The 27,724-nt window shown below is 39.8% G+C and overlaps 1 protein-coding gene across 2 annotated transcripts in view; it reads left to right on the top strand.

Moving 5' to 3' along the window:
• LOC133541795 (serine/threonine-protein kinase N1-like) overlaps positions 1 to 27,724 on the top strand; it is a 140,538-nt gene that overhangs the window by 13,486 nt on the left and 99,328 nt on the right. The window contains exon 1 of one of the 2 annotated variants that reach the window (XM_061885387.1): positions 13,260 to 13,513. The exons of the other annotated variant lie outside the window; for it this stretch is intronic. Within the exon in view, the coding sequence (XP_061741371.1) occupies positions 13,481 to 13,513 (33 nt within the window). The 5' untranslated portion in view covers positions 13,260 to 13,480. Of the gene's footprint in view, positions 1 to 13,259; positions 13,514 to 27,724 lie in introns of those variants that run through there. 2 annotated transcript variants of the gene reach the window in all.

Raw genomic sequence — 27,724 nt, 5'->3', positions numbered from 1 at the left:
AGTTAAATTAGAACAAGTTTTTTCTGCTTTGAGTGTTTCAGAGTTGGACGTGTGTTTTACTGAGGTGGCTAACTATGATGCGTGCAGTTTATCAAAGCAACAAACAAACAATCGGAAAATCCCCGTTACTGAGGTGGCTAACCATGATGCGTGCAGTTTATCAAAGCAACAATCAAACAATCGGAAAATTCCCGTCGTATCAATTCCTAGATATGGTCGTAACTATACTAAATGCACTGGGCATAATAAACACAACATTATTAATATTGCTACTACGGATAATTTGATCAAAAATTCCCTAAAACAGCCCACTACCTATAATATAGGTTTTTTAAACATAAGATCATTGTCTCCCAAAACGTTGTTAGTTAATGATATTATCAGAGACAACAATCTTAACGTCATCGGTCTCAGCGAAACCTGGCTTAAACCAAACGACTTTTTTGCGCTAAATGAGGCATGTCCTCCTAACTTTACACATGCGCATATTGCCCGTCCGCTTAAAAGGGGTGGGGGGGTCGCACTAATATACAACGAAAACTTTAACCTTAGTCCTAACATAAATAATAAATATAAATCGTTTGAGGTGCTTACTATGAGGTTTGTCACACCGCTGCCTCTACATCTGGCTGTTATCTACCGCCCCCCAGGGCCCTGTTCGGACTTTATCAATGAATTCTCAGAGTTCGTTGCTGATCTAGTGACACACGCCGATAATATAATCATAATGGGGGACTTTAATATCCATATGAATACCCCATCGGACCCACCGTGCGTAGCGCTCCAGACTATAATTGATAGCTGTGGTCTCACACAAATAATAAATGAACCCACGCATCGCAACGGTAATACGATAGACCTAGTGCTTGTCAGGGGTATCACCGTTTCCAAAGTTACGATACTCCCGTATACTAAAGTATTGTCCGATCATTACCTTATAAAATTCGAGGTTCAGACGCATGTTCGTCAAACTAATAATAATAATAACTGCTATAGCAGCCGCAACATTGATACGGCCACAATGACAACTCTTGCTGACCTACTGCCCTCGGTAATGGCACCATTCCCAAAATATGTGGGCTCTATTGATAACCTCACTAACAACTTTAACGACGCCCTGCGCGAAACCATTGATAACATAGCACCGCTAAAGTAAAAAAAGGCTCCAAAAAAGCGCACCCCGTGGTTTACAGAAGAAACTAGAGCTCAGAAATTATTATGCAGAAAGCTGGAACGCAAATGGCGCACGACTAAACTTGAGGTGCACCATCAAGCATGGAGTGATGGTTTAATAACTCATAAACGCATGCTTACCTTAGCTAAAGCTAAATATTACTCAAATCTCATCCACCATTATAAAAACAATCCTAAATTTTTGTTTAGTACGGTAGCATCGCTAACCCAACAAGGGACTCCTTCCAGTAGCTCCACTCACTCAGCTGATGACTTTATGCAATTCTTTAGTAAGAAAATTGAAGTCATTAGAAAGGAGATTAAAGACAATGCTTCCCAGCTGCAACGGGGTTCTATTAACACTGACACGATTGTATATACGGCGGATACTGCCCTCCAAAATAGTTTCTCTCGTTTTGAGGAAATAACATTAGAGGAATTGTTACAACGTGTAAATGGAATAAAACAAACAACATGTTTACTTGACCCTCTTCCTGGGAAACTGATCAAGGAGCTCTTTGTATTATTAGGTCCATCAGTGCTAAACATTATAAACTTATCACTTTCCTCGGGCACTGTTCCCCTAGCATTCAAAAAAGCGGTTATTCATCCTCTTCTTAAAAGACCTAACCTCGATCCTGACCTCATGGTAAACTACTGACCGGTGTCTCACCTTCCCTTTATTTCAAAAATCCTCAAAAAAATTGTTGCGGAGCAGATAAATGAACACTTAGCGTCTAACAATCTATGTGAAACCTTTCAATCCGGTTTCAGGGCAAATCACTCCACGGAGACAGCCCTCGCAAAAATGACTAATGATCTATTGCTAACGATGGATTCTGATGCGTCATCTATGTTGCTGCTCCTCGATCTTAGCGCTGCTTTCGATACTGTCGATCATATTTTATTAGAACGTATCAAAACACGAATTGGTATGTCAGACTTAGCCCTGTCTTGGTTTAACTCTTATCTTACTGATAGGATGCAGTGCGTCTCCCATAACAATGTGACCTCGGACTACGTTAAGGTAACGTGTGGAGTTCCCCAGGGTTCGGTCCTTGGCCCTGCACTCTTCAGCATCTACATGCTGCCGCTAGGTGACATCATACGCAAATACGGTGTTAGCTTTCACTGTTATGCTGATGACACCCAACTCTACATGCCCCTAAAGCTGACCAACACGCCGGATTGTAGTCAGCTGGAGGCGTGTCTTAATGAAATTAAACAATGGATGTCCGCTAACTTTTTGCAAGTCAACGCCAAAAAAACGGAAATGCTGATTATCGGTCCTGCTAGACACCGAACTCTATTTAATAATACAACTCTAACATTTGACAACCAAACAATTAAACAAGGCGACACGGTAAAGAATCTGGGTATTATCTTAGACCCAACTCTCTCCTTTGAGGCACACATTAAAAGCGTTACTAAAACGGCCTTCTTTCATCTCCGTAATATCGCTAAAATTCGCTCCATTCTGTCCACTAAAGACGCTGAGACCATTATCCATGCGTTTGTTACGTCTCGCCTCGATTACTGTAACGTATTATTTTCGGGTCTCCCCATGTCTAGCATTAAAAGATTACAGTTGGTACAAAATGCGGCTGCTAGACTTTTGACAAGAACAAGAAAGTTTGATCACATTACGCCTGTACTGGCTCACCTGCACTGGCTTCCTGTGCACTTAAGATGTGACTTTAAGGTTTTACTTCTTACGTATAAAATACTACACGGTATAGCTCCATCCTATCTTGCCGATTGTATTGTACCATATGTCCCGGCAAGAAATCTGCGTTCAAAGGACTCCGGCTTATTAGTGATTCCCAAAGCCCAAAAAAAGTCTGCGGGCTATAGAGCTTTTTCATTTCGGGCTCCAGTACTCTGGAATGCCCTCCCGGTAACAGTTCGAGATGCCACCTCAGTAGAAGCATTTAAGTCTCACCTTAAAACTCATTTGTATACTCTAGCCTTTAAATAGACTCCCTTTTTGGACCAGTTGATCTGCCGTTTCTTTTCTTTTTCTTCTATGTCCCACTCTCCTTTGTGGAGGGGGTCCGGTCCGATCCGGTGGCCATGTACTGCTTGCCTGTGTATCGGCTGGGGACATCTCTGCGCTGCTGATCCGCCTCCGCTTGGGATGGTTTCCTGCTGGCTCCGCTGTGAACGGGACTCTCGCTGCTGTGTTGGATCCGCTTTGGACTGGACTCTCGCGACTGTGTTGGATCCATTATGGATCGAACTTTCACAGTATCATGTTAGACCCGCTCGACATCCATTGCTTTCCTCCTCTCCAAGGTTCTCATAGTCATCATTGTCACCGACGTCCCACTGGGTCATTATTGTCACCGATGTCCCACTGGGTGTGAGTTTTCCTTGCCCTTATGTGGGCCTACCGAGGATGTCGTAGTGGTTTGTGCAGCCCTTTGAGACACTAGTGATTTAGGGCTATATAAGTAAACATTGATTGATTGATTGATATAGCCCTAAATCACAAGTGCCTCAAAGGGCTGCACAAACCACAACGACATCCTCGGTAGGGCCCACATAAGGGCAAGGAAAAACTCACCCCAGTGGGACGTCGACAATGATGACTATGAGAAACCTTGAAGAGGACCGCATATGTGGGCAAATCCCCCCTCCCCAGGGGACCAAAAGCAATGGATGTTGAGCGGATCTAACATGATATTAAGTGCCCCTCACTTGACAAATTAAAGTTGTCTATTCGACATATTCCCACTTGAAGCCGAATCACCGCCAGACGATGGACCCCGTGCTGTTTTTCTTGGGAATTAATTCTTCCTTCATTTGTTACCAGATTCGCATCTTCTTTCACACCTTTGCAACACTCAGCTAGCATCACGGCTAACGTTAACCACACTGCTACTTCTCTGCTGGGCGAGGGAGTATATGTATGTGACGTATGACGTGACAGTATATGACGGATGTAAGAATGTGCGCCTGCTTGTCTGTGAGACGGAGACACAGGAAAGAGCGGGGAGAGCCTGTAGTGTAATGCCCGCTGCTAAAAACAGCTGCGTGCGAACGTTTACTCAAATATTACGATATAAAAATTTTCTATATCGCACAGAGACAAACCCGCGATATATCGCTTTTATCGATATATCGCCCAGCCCTATGTGTATGTATATGTATGTATGTGTATGTACAAACCCCGTTTCCATATGAGTTGAGAAATGTGTTAGATGTAAATATAAACAGAATACAATGATTTGCAAATCATTTTCAACACATATTCAGTTGAATATGCTACAAAGACAGCATATTTGATGTTCAAACTGATAAACATTTTTTTATTGCAAATAGTCATTAACATTAGAATTTGATGCCAGCAACACGTGACAAAGAAGTTGGGAAAGGTAGCAATAAATATCAATAAAGTTGAGGAATTCTCATCAAACACTTATTTGGAACATCCCACAGGTGTGCAGGCTAATTGGGAACAGGTGGGTGCCATGATTGGGTATAAAAGCAGCTTCCATGAAATGCTAAGTCATTCACAAACAAGGATGGGGCGAGGGTCACCACTTTGTAAGCAAATTGTCGAACAGCTTTAGAACAACATTTCTCAATGAGCTATTGCAAGGAATTTAGGGATTTTACCATCTACGGTCCGTAAAATCATCAAAAGGTTCAGAGAATGGGCCCGAGCTCCTCTAAGATGGACTGATGCAAAGTGGAAAAGTGTTCTGTGGTCTGACGAATCCACATTTCAAATTAATTTCGGAAAATGTGGACTTGGTGTCCTTTTAATTTTCCTGAAGGAACTCTCCTGAAGGAATCAATAAAGTTCTATCTATCTATCTATCTATCTATCTATCTATCTATCTATCTATCTATCTATCTATCTATCTATCTATCTATCTATCTATCTATCTATCTATCTATTTATCCATCCATTTATCCATCCATCCATCCATCCATCCATCCATCCATCTATCTAACCATTCGGATTGTTATAGGCGCAAGGTTCAAAAGCCAGCATCTGTGATGGTATGGGGGTGTATTAATGCCCAAAGCATGGGTAACTTACACATCTGTGAAGGCACCATTAATGCTGAATGGTCCATACAGGTTTTGGAGCAACATATGTTGTCATCCAAGCAACGTTATCATGGACGCCCCTGCTTATTTCAGCGAGACAATGCCAAGCCACTTGTTACAGCAGCGTGGCTTCGTGGTAAAAGAGTGCGGGTACTTTCCTGGCCCGCCTGCAGTCCAGACCTGTCTCCCATCGAAAATGTGTGGCACATTATGAAGTGTAAAATACGACAGCAGAGAACACGAACTGTTGAACGGCTGAAGCTCTACATAAAACAAGAATGGGAAAGAATTCCACTTTCAAAGCTTCAACAATTAGTTTCCTCAGTTCCCAAACGTTTATTGAGTGTTGTTAAAAGAAAAGGTGATGTAACACAGTGGTGAACATGCCCTTTCCCAACTACTTTGGCACGTGTTGCAGCCATGAAAGTTAATTATTATTTGCAAAAAAATAAATAACGTTTATGAGTTTGAACATCAAATATCTTGTATTTGTAGTGCATTCAACTGAATATAGGTTGAAAAGGATTTGCAAATTATTGTATTCCGTTTATATTTACATCTAACACAATTTCCCAACTCATATGGAAACGGGGTATATATATATATATATATATATATATATATATATATATATATATATATATATCTCAGGAGTGCTCACACTTTTTCTGCAGTTGAGCTACTTTTCAATTGACCAAGTCGAGGAGATCTACCTCATTCATTCATATTTATAATTTATATTTATTTATTTATGAAAGGGACATTTTTGTTAACAAGTTAATGGTGTTTATGATAACACAATAATGTTTAACACATATAGATTCCTTTCTTCAATGAAGACAAGAATAAGTTGGTGTATTACCTGATTCTGATGACTTGCATTGATTGGAATCAGACAGTTGTGCTGATAACGTCTGCATTTTCAAATGGAGGAGAAAAAAAGTCCTCCTTTCAGTCCAATACCACATGAAAGTGGTTGAATTTGGCATCTCATTTGTCCAACTTGCTTACTCCTTTTTAAACACTTTGTTATGAGAGTAGCATATGTGTGTGTGGCCCTTTAATGTGTGTCAGCAGGTGAGTGATGTCAGTGAGTGTGTGGGCGAGAGAGGAGAGGGAGCGGTCGCTGAGGGCAGGGGAGAAATACATTGGCATCAAACTCCGTCGCTTGTTAGCTTGTGCACGCTAACTTTCTGAGACTCTTATTTTGTTAGCATAGGCAAGATGAAGCAGGTCTTTTATGGTGAAGATAGGAACTGTGTAGTCGGTCTTTAGAGTTTTGACAGCAGGTACGGCCCAAGAGTCTGTTGAAATAAAAAGTGTTTCTCTCCGTCCTGTAAGTGATTTTTTTCTTAATAATGAGCTCTCATCAGCCAGCGTCATCTCACAAGATCCTCGGGTGCCGAGAATGTCAAACAACTGACAAAAGTGAAGTCTTGGTGAAGATTGATGATTGCTCATTTTTAGGTCTATTTTTTTAATGCCTGGCTTGCGATCGACTGACACACCCTCTGCGATCGACGTAATGCCTACCCCTGATATATATACATGTATGTGTATATATATATATATATATATATATATATATATATGTATGTATGTATGTATATTTATGTGTATATATGTATGTGTCTATATATATCTGTATTTTAATGTATGTATGTATGTACAATATGTATACTGTATTAATGTGTATGTATATGTATATCTGTACGTATATGTGTATTTTATATGTGTATATATACATACAGTATATGTGTAAAGTATATGTATTTATACATATGTACAGTATATGTATATACATATAAATATTTATATACAGTATGTATATACATATACTGCTTCAAAAATGCTTCATGTAAACACCCCATTCGAAATATTCTGAACCAATCATACACGTTCGGATTAAAACTGCATTTTTAACTATATATACATATGTACAGTATATGTATATACATATAAATATTTATATGCAGTATGTATATAAAACTGCATTTTTAACTATATATACATATGTACAGTATATGTATATACATATAAATATTTATATACAGTATGTATATACATATACTGTACATATTTATATATAGTTAAAAATGCAGTTTTAATCCGAACGTGTATGATTGATTCAGAATATTTCGAATGGGGTGTTTACATGAAGCATTTTTGAAGCAGTATATGTATATACATACTGTATATAAATATTTATATGTATATACATATACTGTACATATGTATAAATACATATACTTTACACATATACTGTATGTATATATACACATATAAAATACACATATACGTACAGATATACATATACATACACATTAATATATACATATGTACAGTATATGTATATACATACTGTATATAAATATTTATATGTATATACATATACTGTACATATGTATATATAGTTAAAAATGCAGTTTTAATCCGAACGTGTATGATTGGTTCAGAATATTTCGAATGGGGTGTTTACATGAAGCATTTTTGAAGCAGTATATGTATATACATACTGTATATAAATATTTATATGTATATACATATACTGTACATATGTATAAATACATATACTTTACACATATACTGTATGTATATATACACATATAAAATACACATATACGTACAGATATACATATACATACACATTAATATATACATATGTACAGTATATGTATATACATACTGTATATAAATATTTATATGTATATACATATACTGTACATATGTATATATAGTTAAAAATGCAGTTTTAATCCGAACGTGTATGATTGGTTCAGAATATTTCGAATGGGGTGTTTACATGAAGCATTTTTGTTCCGGTTAGTCTTTTAATCAAAATAATTGTGTCAGAGTACACATAGCTAATGACGATATGGGGCTGCCTGTTTTCTTCAGGCTGTCGTCTTCAGAAATCTCATTGGAACGGCATCAAAAATAGTTTCTCACTTTGCCCAATGCAGATTAGCTGTTCGTCACTGAATATGAGTTTCATCTAGTCATCCATAGTCCACCATTGGACTATAAGGTGCTACTTTTTTCCTACACTTTGAACCCTTCGGTTTATAATACGGAAAGTTAAATTCAGAATGTTTCTTTATTTAATGAATAATTAAACAAAACAAAAAAAAAAGCAACAAAAACTTTAGGAGGATTTTTTATTATTTGTACGAGTGTTTTCATACATATTTTTACATGCTATCTTAATGTAATCAAACTAGCATCGTTAGCACGAGCTGATATGCTAATGAGTGTTTGTCTTAGTATTTTTAACTTGCAACAAAATTATTTTTGTGATGTTTCAGTTGCGCAAATTCCTCAGTAAATTCACCAAAACGTCACCGTGGAGTTATTGAGTCTGTTTAGCTGATTAGAGAGCTAGCTTCCGCAACTAGTGGGTCCTGTTTTGTTTGATCAGCCGTTCTACCCCCGTGTTACAGACGTTTGGAAACAATTAGGTATGTTAAGTAATACTTACAAGCATGAAAATACTTAAGGCTGTCATATGGCTGTCATCGGCAGGTGTACCAAAGCAGTTAGGACTCCTGCTCCCCCAAAAGCTGGACCCACATTTTGCAAGCTCCATTCTGCTCATTTTCTCACATTGTTCACATTCATAGTAGATTGCATTACCATAGCAAGCCAGTTTCATTTATATTGTTTCACTTTGGGGCAGCACGGTGGAAGACAGAGGGGTTAGTGCGTGTGCCTCACAATACAAAGGTCCTGGGTTTGATCCTGCGCTCGGGGTCTTTCTGTGTGGAGTTTGCATGTTTTCCCCGTGACTGCGTGGGTTCCCTCCGGGTACTCCGGCTTCCTCCCACCTCCAAAGACATGCACCTGGCGATAAGTTGATTGGCAACACTAAATGGTCCCCAGTGTGTGATTGTGAGTGTGAAGGTTGTTTGTCTATCTGTGTTGGCCCTGCGATGAGATGGAGACTTGTCCAGGGTGTGCGTCGCCTTCCGCCCGTTTGTAGCTGAGATAGGCTTCAGCGACCCCAAAAAGGGACAAGCGGTAGAAAATGGATAGATGGATGGATGGATGGAAATAAATATTTACAGAATCTTTCTGTGTAAATAACTCATTTCACAGCATATATTTCTGCGACCTAGAGTCCAGTGCGGCTAATATGCGGAAAAAATGGTTTTCTTCTAAAATGTAGTGGTTGCGGCTCATATCCTGTTGCGCTCTATTGTCCGGAAAATACGGGAGTTTTTTGTCGCTAAGCTGTTAATGAATTAAAAAAAAAAAAAAAAAATGACAAGAAAACGGTAACTCACAGGCATAGAGAGACAGTAACATTCAAGATGGCGGCGCGCATGGATGCGACGTTTCAGGCTCTCCCCTTAAGTGCATTGTTTTTATTGTTTTTATATAGTTTATTACTAGCCCAGTCAGCAACTTGCTGGGCGAAGGTTATGTACAGCCGAAACGATTTGTTGGAGATTGGATTGCGGTCTGAGCAGACTATTTCGGTGGATTTTACAAGCCGACACAACATCCCGGAGGAGTTAGCACGTAGCCCTGGAGCTCCATGGCTACTGTGCCCGGCGAGGTGGAGGCGGAGGCGAAGACGCCGTGGCCGAAGGGGCGGCGTGTTAGCCAGACTAAAAATGAACCCAAACAGACCAGCGATACCAAGTCTATTCCTGGCTAATGCGAGGTCGCTCGCTCCTCATGGCGAAGAGGACAAGATGGACGAGGTGAGGCTCCGTGTAGCACAAAACACTGTGATGGACAGTTGCCCCCTATTGTTTACGGAAACCTGGCTAACGTCCTCAATCCCTGACGCTAGCATGGAGCTAACCGGTCACACAGCACACAGACAGGACAGAAACGCAGAGTCTTCCGGCAAGCGGCGTGGGGGTGGACTGCTAACCTACCTAAACAACAAGTGGACTTCTGATTCAAAGGTAGTTAACAGCCACTGTTCCCAAGATCTGGAATATTTTACAGTTAAATGCCGACCCTTCCATCTAGCCAGGGAGCACTCTGCTGTCCTGATCACAAACGTGTATATAGCTCCCGATGCTAACGCTAGCACGGCGCTAGCTCTGTTGCACGATACAATCAGTGCACAACAGAACAAATATCCCGACGGCATCCACATCACAGCGGGGGACTTTAATCATGTCGACCTGAAAAAAGTGCTCCCCAAACTTCACCAGCATGTGAAGTGTGCTACGAGGGGAGCTAACACACTGGACAAAGTCTATTCCAACATAAAAAAAGGATATAGAGCCAAACAACTTCCCCAATTAGGCAAGTCTGACCACATATCCCTGCTCCTTTTGCCAGCTTACACACCAATAAGAAAAAGTGCTCCTATCACAACCAAAACGGTCAAAACATGGCCGGAGGGAGCCATGGAACAGCTGCAGGACTGCTTTGATACAACAGACTGGTCAGTTTTTGAAAACCCAGACTTGGAGCAGTACACAGAAGCAGTCCTGGGGTACATCAAACACTGCATAGACACTGTCACAGTGGACAAGTGCATCCGAGTCTACCCCAACAGGAAGCCCTGGATGACAAAAACAGTCCAGGGCTTACTCAAAGAGAGAGACAGTGCCCTCAAAGCGCAGGACCTGGCACTCTACAGTGCTGCCAGAGCCAATCTGAAGAGAGGCATCAGAGAGGCAAAAGCCTAACACAGGAGGAAAATGGAAGCCCACCTGCAGAGCAACAACACCAAGGAGGTATGGAAAGGAATAAAAGACATGACCAACTTCAGACCCAGTAACCCTTCGGCTGACGGCGACGCCTCTCGAGCGGGGGAATTACACAGCTTCTTCGCCCGATTTGAGAGAAAAACACCTGCAGCCGTCACAACACTCCCACCCAACACCCACAGCAGCTGCATCCTTGTACTGGAGGAGCATGAGGTGAGACGCACGCTGAAGGCAGTGAACCCGAGGAAGGCTACGGGCCCAGATGGAGTCCCGGGACAGGTACTAAGAGACTGTGCAGACCAGCTAGCCGGAGTATTTACGAAGATCTTCACCCAGTCCCTCTCCCAGGCCGTCATCCCATCATGCCTGAAGACCTCCACAATAATCCCGGTGCCGAAGAAGAACTCTGTCAGATGTCTGAATGACTACCGTCCAGTTGCACTTACACCTATAGCTATGAAGTACTTCGAGAAGCTGGTACGGACCCATATCACCTCAGTCCTCCCTACCGAGCTCAACCCACACCAGTTTGCCTACAGAACCAACAGGTCCACAGAGGACGCCATCGCCACAGCCCTACACTCCTCCCTGGGTCACCTGGAGACGGGGGGAGCTACGTGCGGCTGCTTTTTGTGGATTATAGTTCGGCATTTAACACCATTATTCCTGATAGACTGGTGTCCAAACTGTCAGACCTGGGTCTCTCGAACTCCATCTGCATGTGGATTAAGGACTTCTTATCCAACCGCCCCCAGAGGGTGCAGTTGGGTCGCCACATGTCATCAAGCCTGCACCTCAGTACCGGCTCTCCACAAGGCTGTGTGCTGAGCCCCCTTCTCTACTCCATCTACACATACGACTGCACACCTGCCCACTCCAGCAACTCCATCATCAAATTTGCGGATGACACCACCGTAGTGGGGCTCATCTCGGAGGGAGACGAGGCTGCATATCGGGATGAGGTGGAGAAGCTGTCGGATTGGTGCAGAGTCAACAACCTGGCCCTGAACACCTCCAAGACCAAGGAGCTGGTCATAAACTTCAGGAGGAAAAAAACGGACATCCTGCCCCTGATCATCAGTGGTGACTGTGTGGAGAGGGTCTCCGACTTCCGCTTCCTGGGAGTCCACCTGGCCGACTACCTATCCTGGAGCACCAACACCACGGCTAACATCAAGAAGGCACACCAGAGACTGCACTTCCTGAGAATACTCAGGAACAACCACCTCTCACAGGAACTGCTGGTGTCCTTCTACCGGTGCTCCATTGAGAGCATCCTGACCTACTGCATCTGCGTGTGGTTCAGCAGCTGCACGGCCGCAGAGAGAACGGCGCTCCAGAGAGTCATAAAGACCGCCCAGAAGTTAATCGGATGCCCCCTCCCCCCCCTGGCTGACCTGTACAGCTCCCGCTGTCTCAGGAAAGCACAGAGCATCCTGAAAGACCCATTCCACCCCGGGCACAGCCACCTGGAACTGCTACCCTCAGGCAGACGCTACAGGGTGCTAAAAGCGAGCACCAATAGACTAAAAAATAGCTTTTACCCAAGAGCCATAGTAGCATTAAACAGGCACTGAGTGAGCACAATATGTCCATCATGTCCTCATGTGTAATGTTTAAATGTTTTTCTATTTTTTCGGACTACAATGTGCAATAATGTTTTATGTATGTGTGTATATGTATTCATATGCATGCAGATATGCATCTGTGTGGATACATATACATAGATACATTAGTCATCTCTATCTTTTTTTTTTTTTTTTTTTTTTTTTTTTTTTACTATTTATACTACCATATTGTATATGCACCTTAGGAGGAGCTGCTCCAATTTCGTTGTTCTTTGAACCTGTTCATTGCAATAATGACAATAAAAACTCTATTCTATTGTATTCTATTCTAACGTTAGAGATTAAACTTTTGATTAATGTAATTAGAAAAACTAATTAAATATGGCCCTAAGTAATTAATTGCAATTGACGCAATAATTCGACACCCCTCGATATGATCATTTATTTTTTTATATTTAAGAAGCGTAAATAATGAACCACAATTATACATTGTTCATTGTTACCTCACGGAACGTCCATCAAACTGGTGCAGATGTGCCTAATGAAGTGTCCCTTAAGTGCAGTTCATTTAAAAAACACACCGTTCATTTTCACGGACACATTATGAGTGCGCCTTTAACTCTTTCTCCCCGTTTAGTTTGCCTGTTTATCTTTTTGGCCCCGGCCGCTGCAGATGACTTCACCGGCGTAAATCAAGCTTCCTGGTGAGAAGGCGAGCGCTGCACCGAGCTGATAACGTAACATTCACTTTGGGGAAGCTACACAGTCTGCAGCCTGGCTCATGAATTGTTTATTCCTTTTGGGTTTTAAACTGTAAGAGCTCCGCACGCTGCCGCTGCTCCTTTCCTGGGTGGAGAAGAGCAGCCAAATTACTTTTGTATTGATCACACGGCAGAATGGAGGCGGCGTCTTCCATTTTCTTTAATGGCCTCGCAAGACTTCAGAGAGGGCTCCTCTCTTGGAATTCGGCGGATTGTCTCCCGAGTGCTATGAGACCGCGCCATGACTCGGCTCACAGTGTCTCCAACTGACACGGTAACATTGTGTCTTTAAATTGTACCCCAAAAATATCTTCCCGCTTTGCACTGCTTTAAGTACCGATAACAAGCATGCACTATATTGCTCCCTTTATAGCCCCCATTAATTGATTGCATGCATTAATTAAAATGGAAGAGAGCTTTTGGCATTGAGTGCAGTCGAGCAGGTTAGGTTATGGTAGAGAAACAGAAGATAACTTTATCCAAAAATATCTTTTTAAAGGGGAACTGAACTTTTTTTTTTTTTAATTACCTATTTCTCACAATACCGACGTCTTTCTCTTTTTTGTGTATCTTAAAGTTAAGTAAAGTTAAAGTACCAATGATTATCACACACACACTTGGTATGTCGAAATTATTATCTGCATTTGATCCATCACCCTTGGTCACCCCCTGGGAGGTGAGGGGAGGGGTGGGCAGCAGTGGTGTCCGCGCCCGGGATTCATTTTTGGTGATTCAACCCCCAATTCGAACCCTTGATGGGGAGTGCCAAGCAGGGAGGTAATAGTCTTTGGTATTTAAAGACTGCTAACAATATAGCCATCTTGGCCATAAAGCCACCAACAATACTCATAAATACACACGCATATATATATATATATATATATATATATATATATATATATATATATATATATATATATATATTAGATTAGATTAGATTAGATATTACTTTATTCATTCCGTCAGGAGAGTTCCTTCAGGAAAATGACAATTTTCAGCACAATCCCATTCAAGATCAGACAAACATTACAGGGAGACAGAACAGGATCGCTGACTGGTCTGCCGGCTTCCAGCGCCCCTTACAAAAAGAGATGAGATACAGGTAAACAAGGGGGGGGGGGGGGGGGGGGGGGGGAATAGAAGATTAAAATGAAAAAAAAAAAAAATCGGTCTTAGCCTGGGCCTTGGAGACGGAGTGCAGACTGAGGCCAAGGGGAAAAAAAACAAAACAAAACAAACAAAAAAAAACAACAACTAATAGCCATAGTACACATTCCTCTTCCATGTGTGTAAGAGGGAAACATCAAACATCAAAGAACACAGAGGACATTTAAGACATTAAAGCAGCAGATACATATATAAATGTATATATATTATATATTTTTTTCATATATGTGAGTGAGTTTTTCCTTGCCCTTATGTGGCCTGGGCTCTGTACCACGGATATCGTCGCGGCTTCAGTGTTTCCCACAGGTCAGGCATCTATTTGTGGTGGTGTGGTCGGAGGGGGTGGGGGGGTATAATGGGGGCTGGCAGTGGCGGCGGCGATGACCAAGAAGAACGCGGAGTTGGAATATAATAACAACACTTTATGTACATATTTATATACATATTTATATAATATTTACATATTTATATAATATGTAACTACAAGCTCCATTCACAGACAGAGTCCCATTGCTTTTATGAGCGGTCAAGCGAGTCAAAAGCCGGAAAAAAAAATAAAAATAATAAAAACACATTTTTTTTTTATTTGTGGCGGCCGTAATTCTTTTGTGGCGGGTCGCCACAAATAAATGAATGTGTGGGAAACCCTGGGCTTGTGCAGCCCTTTGAGATACTTTTGATTTAGGGCTATATAGATTAACATATATATATATATATATATATATATATATATATATATATATATATATATATATATATATATATATATATCCTGTGTATATATATATATATATATATATATATATATACATATATATTTATATATATATATATATATATATATATATATATATATATATATATATATATATATATATATATATATATATATATATATATATGTGTGTATATATACAGTGGGGCAAAAAAGTATTTAGTCAGCCACCGATCGTGCAAGTTCTCCCACTTAAAATTATGACAGAGGTCTGTAATTTTCATCATAGGTACACTTCAAGTTGAGTTTATTCCGAAATGGATACATGGATGATACAGCAGAGGATTGGGAGAATGTCATGTGGTCAGATGAAACCAAAATATAACTTTTTGGTATAAACTCAACTCGTCGTGTTTGGAGGAAGAAGAATACTGAGTTGCATACCAAAAAACACCATACCTACTGTGAAGCATGGGGGTGGAAACATCATGCTTTGGGGCTGTTTTTCTGCTAAGGGGACAGGACGATTGATCCGTGTTAAGGAAAGAATGAATGGGGCCATGTATCGTGAGATTTTGAGACAAAACCTACTTCCATCAGTGAGAGCCTTGAATGGTTAACCAAATACTTATTTTCCACCATCATTTATAAATAAATTCTTTAAAATTCCTACAATGTGAATTCCTGGATTTTTTTTTCACATTCTGTCTCTCACAGTTGAAGTCTACCTATGATGAAAATGACAGACCTCTGTCATCATTTTAAGTGGGAGAACTTGCACAATCGGTGGCTGACTAAATACTTTTTTGACCCACTGTATAACCACATTATTGTCTAAACAACTAACATATTGTGCAGTTTAAGAGATATTTTTACATATATTAGCCGTGCCGGACCATAAGCCGTGGATAGATAATTGTCTCTTAATGGTGCCTGGAACAAAGCAGTAAAACGGCTGATCAAAATAAACTGAAGTCATGGTCATGGACCAACTAGCTGCAGAAGCTACCTCTCCGATCAGCTAAACAGACTCGATAACGCCACCGTGACGTTTTGGTGGATTTACGAAACCGAAACAATACAAAATGAATAATAATGCTACTAACACAGACACTTGCTAATGTGTTAGCATAGTCGCTAATGCTTCTAACGCTAGCTTGATTACAATACGATAGCACGTACAAATACGCATTAAAACACACTTCCAGACATCACACATGGGACAGTTTAGTAAGTATAAATTCCATTCATCCATCTATTTTGCACCGGTCTCCCAGCGGCACTCGGGCAGAAGATGGCGTACACCCTGGACAAGTCGCCATAGATTGTTAGAGATATATTGTAAAACTTGCAAACGCTGCTTGACGTGATGAATGAAGAATCCTTTCGAGCAGAAACGCTGTGGAGGAATTAGCTTCTGGCACAAAACAGGACTTATATTGCTAAAAAATGGTGCCATGTCACAACCAATAACACCCATTTTCAGTGTCTCTATTGGCGTCATATGAAATATATTTGTTAAACACAAAACATTATGGCCGTTAGCGAAGAAAATCCATAAATTAGCTGCACAGTTTCATAAACCGCAGGGTTTATAGCGTTGGAAAAAGTCGGGAAAATATGTTATTTATTTAATTTAATTTGTTTAATAAAACCTGGTTATTATTGTGCATATATGTACTGTATTTATGAGTACATTCAATAACGTGATCATTTGAGTGACAATAATTGAGATGAAATGTTAGACCAGGGGTGTCGAAAACGTACGACCCGCGAGCCAGATCAGGATTTAACAGGCCCGCTGGACGAGTTTGCTAAGTATAAAAATGAGCTGAAATTTTTGAATGAAAGAAAGTGCTGTTCTAAATGTGTCCACCAGATGTCGCAAAATCAATTCTTTATATCTTTGTAGATGATGCTACATATGTAAATAAATAAACCACATGATGTTAGTGCACCAGTTGAGAAAAATGAACATACTACATAAATAACATCCTGTAATTTGATTTTGATATTTTTTTTATCTTGATAGATTGAAAATTCATACCAATGAGTTGACTGATGAACATTATCACATAGTTTATTCCGAAAGTATAAACAACGAAAAATAAAGACAGAATACTATTAACCACAACATGTTACTGTAAAAAAAACAACAACGTTGTGATTAGTATTTTTTCAGATTGTGCTTGTTCTATTTTTAAACCAAGAAAACAATCTGAAGTTGTCTTTATTTTTAAGTTATCGTGCCGCAATTTTACCAGTCCGGCCCACTTGGGAGTAGATTTTTCTATTAACCGCAACATGTAAGTGTAAAAAAACCCCACACTGTACTTGTACATGCATTTTTCAGAATCTGCTTGTTTTGTTTTTAATCCTATTCAATAGAACAGAGAATAGGTAAATACAAATAAAGTAATTAATTATGAAATGACAGCAAAAACTATATTTATTAATACATATTTCATAATGTACAAATGTGTTTTAAATAAACTACCAATTAGGGCTGAGCGATATCGTTTGTCTCTGTGCGATATAGAAAATTACTATATCGTGATATTCGAGTATACGTTCTCACGCAGGGTATCGTTAGCTGCGATTCTAGCAGAGCACTGCGAGTGGTAATACAAGAGAAAGAAGGTGCATATGAAGGAAGAATTAATTCCCAAGAAAAACCGCAGGAGGTCCATCGTCTGGCGGTGGTTTGGCTTCAAGTGGGAATATGTCGAACAGACAACCGTAATTTGTCAAGTGTGGGGCAAAAGTGTTGCTATAAAAAGTAGCATTACTGCTAATATGTAGCATCATTTGAAAAGTCACCTGCTAGAGAATGAAGAATGCTTACTCCACATGTCAACATCTCTGTTCGGTGCCTCACGCCCACACCATCAAAATGCCAAGGTAAACATTTCCAGATCAACACCAGGGTTTCCCACACATTCATTTATTTGTGGCGGCCCGCCACGAAAGAATTACGGCCGCCACAAAAAAAAAAAAAAAAAGAAAAAAAAAAAATATATATATATATATATATATATATATTTTTTTTTTTTTTCTTTCCGGCTTTTGATTCGCTCGACTGCTCATGAAAGCAATGGGACTCTGTCTGTGAATGGAGCTTGTAGTAACATATTCTATAAATATGTAAATATTATATTATATTCCAACTCCGCTGCCCGACCACACCACCACAAATAGATGCCTGACCTGTGGGAAACACTGAACACCGTATGAAAAAAATAGTCAACAACAGAATTTAATAACGTCCGTAGTAACCTACCACATAGCGAAGGACGAACACTATTTGATTTCCTATTATGCAGCAAATTTTTATTTGACACTTAAAATGTCTCCGACAACCTTACACTTTCTGTTTTGGAAGTGACATAAACGTTTGTGCCACTGCTTAATAACTGTTTAATAAATACAGTTTTGGTCAATTGACTTACTTGTGATTTCCTTCTCTGCATGAAAGTTTAAAATGAGCATATTTTGTATAGTCTGAAAATGACATATTCACTGTGTTAACAAACCCTGGCAGCAGTTCTGTTAGGTACTCATTTGGACTGTCAAACCATTGGCACAAATATTTGTATGTTAGAAACTGACATTTGGAATTGATATTTTATGTTTAATTTTTTTAAATTTTATTTTATATTATTTATTTATTTATTAATATTTTTTTTATGTTTTAGTGTTTTGTTTTTGATATTTTGCATTGTGTTTTTATATGGTCAATGGATCTTAAGGTCTGCAATAAAGATTGATATTAATGCGGTTTGAACAAGACTGTCTCATGTAGACACAAAGAATCATCATACTGCTGTGGTTATATGTATCAAGTGTTATTTCAAGGCCAAGGAAAAATATCGAGACATATATTGTGTATCGTGATATGGCCTAAAAATATCGCTATTTAAAAAAAAGGCTATATCACCCAGCCCTACTCTCAATGCAATTAAAGTGCAAATGAAAATACAGCTTCACTACTTTAGTCATAATTTTTTCGCTTAAGAAAGTTCTCAATGACTTTAGCTCCAGACTTTGTTTATTATTAAAATTGCCATTACTGCCACAAGTGGTGGAAAAGTGGAAAAAACATCGGAGTATCACTGCGGCTCATACTGAGCAAAACAATGTGCTTGTTCCATTTGTTCCAAACAAAGAAAACAATCTGAAGTTGTCTCTATTTTTAAGTTATCGGGCCGTGATTTTACCAGTCCGCCCCATTTGGCAGTAGCTTTTTCTCTATGTGGCCCCCGATCTAAAATTAGATTGACTCCCCTGTTTTAGACGGAGACATGGAGAAATTGTAAACGTGGGAAAATGCATCAGTTCCTGTAATATTAACATTTAGTATGTCGAGCTGGAATTGAGCTAAAAGTCCACTGCCGTAACAAACAAGGAAACAACGTTACCCAAACCGGCTCCAAATAGCTTTTGACGTGGAGGTGTTGGTTCACGGCAAACATTCACTTTGTGTGTGCGTGCGCTCGTATTACGTCTTGTGCGGCCAGACAATTATGTCCATCGTGACCTCTCAGAATGTGTCATGGACTGAGCGCAAGCCGGTCTCGACGGAAACGGGTGACCCGCCTGTGGCTACACCTGATGCATCCACAGCGGCGAGGTCATGCGATAGCGTGTTTGTTTTGCTGCGATGATGGTGTTGGGTTTAAAGGCAGTGCAGACCCGAGGCTCCATCCTCAGCCAGCCTGTCTGGACCCACAGGCCAGCTCAACAAAGTGGAATGAGCTATAAAGCTATTATTACCTGTTGGCAAGGGCCCGGCGCAGTTTGTAGTAGCCGCTTTGCACAATAACAACACTTTTGAGACTGTAACCTGAACCGCTACTATTGTGTTGTCGTGTACTTTTTGGGAGGCAGCGGGACAATGAGGCACAAATAGCAGCCTGGTGCCATTGTGATTTTTTTCTTTTTTTTTATGTACTACCAAACAATGTGTATAAAACTAGGAGAGTAGTAACTGAAGGAGGATAAATGGCCTTCTGTGAATAGGATACAGTGTCGCACAGGGAATGTCCAGACAGGAAGAAATCAATTTGTAACTTCTTTGTAGCTACCTGCTCATTTATCTTGTCTATGTAGCCATCCAAAATGTCTCTGTTTTATTAAAAACAAAAAATGTTTGGTTTATAGGCCTACTGAAATGAGATGTTCTTATTTAAACGGGGATAGCAGGTCCATTCTATGTGTCATACTTGATCATTTCACGATATTGCCATATTTTTTCCTGAAAGGATTTAGTAGAGAACATCCACGATAAAGTTCGCAACTTTCGGTGCTAAGAGAAAAGCCCTGCCTCTACCAGAAGTCGCAGACAATGACGTCACACGTGTGGGGTTTCCTCACATATTCACATTATTTTTAATGGGAGCCTCCAACAAAAAGTGCTATTTGGACCGAGAAAATGACAATTTCCCGATTAATTTGAGCAAGGATGAAAGATTCGTGTTTGAGGATATTGAGAGCGACGGACTAGAAAAAAAAAAGATTAATAAAAATAAGTTAAAAAAAAACGCGATTGCATTAGGACGGAATCCGATGTTTTTAGAGACATTTACTAGGATAATTTTGTGAAATCCCTTATCTTTCTGTTGTGTTGCTGGTGTTTTAGTGAGTTTAATATTACCTGATAGTCGGAAGTGTTTCTCCACGGGTGTGTTGACGCGCAGATCTCAGGGGAGTCGACAGCAGCTATGGACGGCACAAGCTCAGCTTTTCTCCGGTAAGAACTGACTTTTTAACCACAATTTTCTCACCGAAACCTGCTGATTGACATTTGGTAGGGAACCATGTCTGCTTGACCGCGCTCTGATCCATAGGAAAGTTTCACCTCCAGCAATTTTAAAAAAGGAATCACCGTGTGTTTGTGTGACTAAAGGCTAAAGCTTCCCAACTCCATCTTTCTACTTTGACTTCTCCAATATTAATTGAACAAATTGCAAAAGATTCAGCAACACAGATGTCCAAAGTACTGTGTAATTATGCCGTTAAAGCAGACGACTTTTAGCTGTGTGTGTGTAGCGCTCATATTTCCTTAAAACCTGTGACGTCTTGCGTACACGTCTTCATTACACGACGTTTTCAAGACGAAACTCCCGGGAAATTTAAAATTGTAATTTAGTAAACTAAAAAGGCCGTATTGGCATGTGTTGCAATGTTAATATTTCATCATTGAAATATAAACTATCAGACTGCGTGGTGGGTGGTAGTGGGTTTCAGTAGGCCTTTAAAGTGGAACTGCACTTTTTGGGGAATTTTGCCGATCATTCACACATTCAATTGTGGTCAAAAGTAAACACATGTAAAGAACATAATGTCATGGCTGTCTAGAGTTTCCAATAATTTCAGTTTTTTTGTGATGAAACAAAAATTGAGTGTCAGGCTTGGACTAAGGAATGGCCTCAGATGCAGAGATGAGATTCTTAATAAAGCTTTTATTTTGAAAAACCATTCAACCTCCAGAGCCAGAATTTACCAAATCTATAAGGAACAAAAAACGGTCAGCAAAAGGTTCCAAAAAGGGGAACAACCAAAAAGCACTCCTAAAAAGGAGGTAAATACCAAAATAAAGACAAACTATAATTAGCGCCGTATCTGCTATGAAAGCTTAACATAAAACGCTCCAACATGAGGAAGAAAAAACATTGCTATAAAAAATATCTACTCTGATCTTAGTCTAATAAAGGTAAACAAGAAATCACTCAAAAACTTTGAGGACGCAAATATTTTTAGGAAATAATCATAACTCATAGGGGTGTGGGAAACAATCGATTCGAATACGAATCGAATCATTTATGTTGTGGGATTCAGAATCGATTCTATTTTTTAAAAAATCTATTATTTTTTTTAAAATTAATTTTGTTTAATTTTTTGATTTTTTTAAACCAATCCAACAAACCACTAAATAGCAATACCATAACAATGCAATCCAATTCCAAAACCAAACCTGACCCAGCAACACTCAGAACTGCAATAAACACGACACAGAACAAATCAAAAGTAGTGAAACAAAAATGAATATTATCAACAACAGTATCAATATTAATTATAATTTCAGCATAGCAGTGATTAAAAATCCCTCATTGACATTATCATTAGACATTTATAAAAACAATAAAAAAGAACAATAGTGTCACTGTGGCTTACACTTGCATCGCATCTCATAAGCTTGACAACACACTGTGTCCAATGTTTTCAGAAAGATAAAATAAGTCATAATTTTGGTTCGTTTAATAGTTAAAACAAATTTACATTATTGCAATCAGTTGATAAAACATTGTCCTTTACAATTATAAAAGCTTTAAAAAAAAAAAAATCTACTACTCTGCTGGAATGTCAGCAGACTGGGGTAGATCCTGCTGAAATCCTATGTATTGAATGAATACAGAATCGTTTTGAATCGGAAAAATATTGTTTTTGAATCGAGAATCGAATCGAAAAAATAGATATATTATCGAATCGTGACCCGAAAAATCGATATTGAATCGAATCGTGGGACACCCAAAGATTCACAGTCCCAATAACTCACCACTTTGGAAGAACAAAGGCTAGGTAACAAAAGTCGCTCTGAGGAGGAGAAAAAGTTAAATTCAGAATTACAGCGGAATTCAGGATCCAAGGAAGTAGACGTGGAGGGAGGCAAGGCATGGACTTGAACATGAACATGGACATGAACATGGACACTAGACAGGCACGAAAGCTCGATACAATCTGGCCCAAAACAAGGGGAGGCATGGGCTTATACGGAACATGAGGGTAATGGGAAACAGGTGGAAACAATCAAGGGTCAGGGATGATGTCCGACTGGTGACACAAGAGGAAGGGCCCGTGATCTGAAACAAGAGGAATTGCTTTTCAAAATAAAACATGCAAATCACAAGACAGAAAAAAACAAGACAAGACTTGTGACTTTGAGCTGTTTGGCCACAATACCCGAAAACATGTTTGGAGGAGAAAAGGTGAGGACTTTAATCCCAGTAGCACCAAGCCTACCGTCAAGCATGGTGGTGGTAGTATTATGCTATGTGCCTGTTTTGCTGCCAATGGAACTGGAACAATGGAACGATGTGTATGAAACTAGGAGAGTAGTAACTGAAGGAGGATAAATGGCCTTCTATGAATAAGATACAGTGTCGCACAGGGAATGTCCAGACAGGAGGAAATCAATTTGAAGCGTCTTTTTAGCTACCTGCTCATTTAGCTTGTCCGTGTCGCCATCCAAAATGACTGTTTTATAAAAAAAAAACAACAACAAAAAAACGGTTGTTTTGATGTGGAAATGCACTTTTTGGGGAATTTTGCCGATCATTCGCACATTCAATTGTGGTCAAAAGTAAACACTTGTAAAGAACATAATGTCATGGCTGTCTAGAGTTTCCAGAAATTTCTACAACTCTTGTTTTTTTGTGATGAAACAAAAATTGAGCTGTTTGGCCACAATACCCAAAAACATATTTGGAGGAGAAAAGGTGAGGACTTTAATCCCAGGAACACCAGACCTACCGTCAAGCATGGTGGTGGTAGTATTATGCTCTGGGCCTGTTTTATTGGTAGTCATTGTCATTGACATGTAGAAGCTAGATCTCCAATTAGCTAAACCAACTCAATAAGTCCACAGTGACGTTTTGGTGAATTTACTGGGGAGTTTGTAAAACTGAAAAATACAAAAAGAAAGTCATTATAAGTTAGTGATACTTGTAAACGTGTTACCATATTAGCTAATGCTAACAACGCTAGCTTCATTACATTACAATAGCATGCACAAACATGCATGAAAACACTCCTATAGACATCACACATGGGACGGTTTAGTAAGTATGAACAGTTTTAGTTATATTGCAAAACTTACAAACGTTGCTTAGAGTGATGAATGAAGAATCCATACGAGGAGAAAAGCGATGGACAATTACAAGATGGGACGGCACTTGTACTTCCGGTTCAAAGCTGTAAACCGCAGGAAACACTGAAGGCAGTCACCCAGCAGCACCTGCAGTGAGCAAACTCGTCCAAATGATGGCGCCCTAGCACAAACAATAACTGACCATTTTAATGTCTCAGCGTAGAAAAATCCATAAATTAGCTGCACTGTTTTATAAGCTGCAGGGCTCAAAGCGAGGGAAAAAAAGTGGCGGTGTACAGTGTTATCAGAAGGCGGAATTTTGATGCTGGTCTGGTATTTGATGTTATTAGAGTACATTGTTCACTTCTGGTTGGATAGGCCGCCTTCACTAACGACTTCTTGATTTCCTGCTGTAATTATTAAAACTGAAATCTGCCAAGATTCTTTTGGACGTTTTTTTATTTATTTTTTTTTGACCATCATAAGCGCCAGCAATCGGTTCAGCAGGATAATCGTCTGCATTATAAAATTGACCTCTTATCCCCTTCAGCCCCTCTGCACTCATCATTTTTAATCTGCTTCCCATGTCCATTAGCATCATGTCTTCTCCCGTATCTCCTTACACCGAATATCCCCCGTCCAGCCTGGCAAGGCGTTGCAACTCAAGTAAAGCCCCCAAGTCGGATGTCCCCGTTTTCTTCCAGATTGAAACGTTCTGGTTGAAAGTGTCACATGGTCGACGCCACATTTGCGTTTGGATTCGTCCCAGTGAGTAGAAAAGGCGGGATCAGGCATGAAATCATTTCACGGTTGTCGTTCATGTTTTGGATTTCAAAGCCTGGCATCCATTAGTGAATGCGCACATTTATAGGCTGCATACACATTGAAACAGGAAATGTTTATTCACAAATTTAACAAACGACCGTAGTAATGACAGAACTCCTTCATTCCGCACTCCATCCAGCTGTATAATCACTCGCCATACAGCAAAAGATATCTGTCTATTACCTGACACCTGTCACATATACTGTAAAATTGTACATGGTCATTGTTATGTATATATTGTATATATTATATGGACATAATATAATGCTATATATCAATATACAGTATATAGTATACTGTATATATAATATGTAAATATTACGTACTTACATTATTTTTTACATCGCTATATTTAGTCTATTGTACCCGCATTTTCCTTATCCATCCTTACACTTTCCATCATTGTAGCTGAGCTACTGTGTGGAACAATTTACCTTATGGTTGTCTAAGTGTGTCTAAGTCTAAGTCTAGCCTACGCCAAGGCAAAAATCCTCGCCGTCACACCTTAAAAGTAAGGCTTTTTAAGTGAAAAACAAATAAAGTTATATAATGTATTTTAGCATACAGAAGAAGACACACAAAGTCCAAGGTTATTTTTAACTTTTATTGCCAAACCTTTTCTAACAACCGGTTCATTATCCCTTCCGGTGCACACACTTACCTCTCTGTGCTTCACTCCTAGACACACAACAACATTTCCTTATTCTCTGCCAATATTCTTTAAGGCACGGACGTTTGCAATCATGGGAACATTTAACATCAAAACAACACAAACATAAAACATTACTACCAGCAGGTCAATACAGTATTATACACTTGAAAAATTATCATCAAAGTACATTGTATAATAGGCAGCAACAATTAAAGATGGAGCAAAATGTATTCAGTATAACAACTATACGTTAACAGGGTTTCCCTTTAATTGATAGTGGCGGTGTGCCACAGCAATATATTAGCCGCCACATTTTGAAAATTAGGGGTTTTCACGTAAAACAAAATAAAGTAATATAATGTACAAAACCCAAAACCAGTGACGTTGGCTCGTTGTGTAAATCGGGAATAAAAAATCTTTTTTAACCTATATTCAATTGAATACACCGGAAAGAAAAGATACTTAAAGTTCGAACTGGTAAACTATACTTTTGGCAAATATTAGCTCATTTGGAATTTGATGCCTGCAACATGTTTCAAAAAAAGCTGGCACGAGTGGCAAAAAAGACTGAGAAAGTTAAGGAATGCTCATCAAACACTTATTTTGGAAAATCACACAGGTGAATAGCCTAACTGGGAACAGGTGGGTGCCCTGATTGGGTATAAATAAATAAATGATAAATGGGTTGTACTTGTATAGCGCTTTTCTACCTTCAAGGTACTCAAAGCGCTTTGACACTATTTCCACATTTACCCATTCACACAAACATTCACACACTGATGGAGGGAGCTGCCATGCAAGGCGCTAACCAGCACCCATCAGGAGCAAGGGTGAAGTGTCTTGCTCAGGACACAACGGACGTGACGAGGTTGGTACTAGGTGGGGATTGAACCAAGGACCCTCGGGTTGCGCACGGCCACTCTACCACTGTTCCACGCCGTCCCTGTAAATTAAAAGCAGCTTCCATGTAATGCTCAGTCATTCAAAAACAAGGATGGGGCGAGGGTCACCACTTTTTGAAAAAATGCGCGAGCAAATTGTCGAACAGTTTGAGAACAACATTTCTCAACAAGCTATTACAAAGAATTTAAGGATTTCACCATCTACGGTCTGTAATATCAAAAGGTTCAGAGAATCTGGACAAATCACTCCACATAAGCAGCAAGGCTGAAAACCAATGTGACCTTGGATCCCTCAGACGGTACTGCATCAAAAACCGACATCTGTGTTTTAAGCATATCCCCACATAGGCTCAGGAACGCTTCAGAAAATCAATGTAAGTAACTACAGTTTGTTGCTACATGTGTAAGTGCAAGTTAAAACTCTACTATACAAAGTGGAAGTCATTTGTGGGTTCTTCCGAGGATGTTGTAGTCGTAATGATTAGTGCAGTCCTTTGAGACATTTGTGATTTGGGGCTATATAAATAAACATTGATTGATTGATTTATCAACAACACCCAGAAACGCCTCCGGCTTTGCTGGATCCGAGCTCATCTAAAGTGGAAAAGTCTTCTGTTGTCTGACAAGTCCACACTTCAAATTGTTTTTGGAAACTATGGACGTCGTGTCCTCTGGACCAAAGAAGAAAAGAACCATCTGGATTGTTCTAGGCGCAAAGTTGAAAAGCCAGCATCTGTGATGGTATGGGGTTATTTTAGTGCGCCTATCGCAGCTGCTTTCGGGCGGAAGGCGGGGTACACCCTGGACAAGTCGCCACCTCATCGCAGGGCCAACACATGGACAGACAACATTATACACTTGAAAAATGATCAACAAAGTATATTGTAAAATAAGCAGCATCAGTTAAAAAATGGAGCAAAATTATATTATATAATATATATATATATAACATATTATATAATACAATATATAATATATATACTAATTACAGGGTTCCTCCTTAATGTAATTACAAAATAGTGGCAGTACGCCATGGCAATATATTAGCCGCCTCACCTTAAAAATGTGTTTTTTGTTTACGTAGAAACAACATATCCATCCATCCATTTTCTACCGCTTGTCCCTTTTGGGGTGGCGGGGAGGGGGGGGGGGTGGGTGGAGCCTATCTCCGCTGCATTCGGGCAGAAGGTAGGGTCAAGTTGCCACCTCATCGCAGGGCCAACACAGATAGACAGACAACATTCACACTCACATTCACACACTAGGGCCAATTTTTGTCTTGCCAATCAACCTATCCCCAGGTGCACGTCTTTGGAGGTGTGAGGAAGCCGGAGTACCCGGAGAGAACCCACTCAGTT

The sequence above is a fragment of the Nerophis ophidion genome, linkage group LG23 (assembly GCF_033978795.1).
Source record: "Nerophis ophidion isolate RoL-2023_Sa linkage group LG23, RoL_Noph_v1.0, whole genome shotgun sequence".
Taxonomy (NCBI): domain Eukaryota; kingdom Metazoa; phylum Chordata; class Actinopteri; order Syngnathiformes; family Syngnathidae; genus Nerophis; species Nerophis ophidion.
The sequence above is the reverse complement of the archived record's forward strand: the minus strand, read 5'-3'. Positions and strand labels throughout refer to the sequence as shown.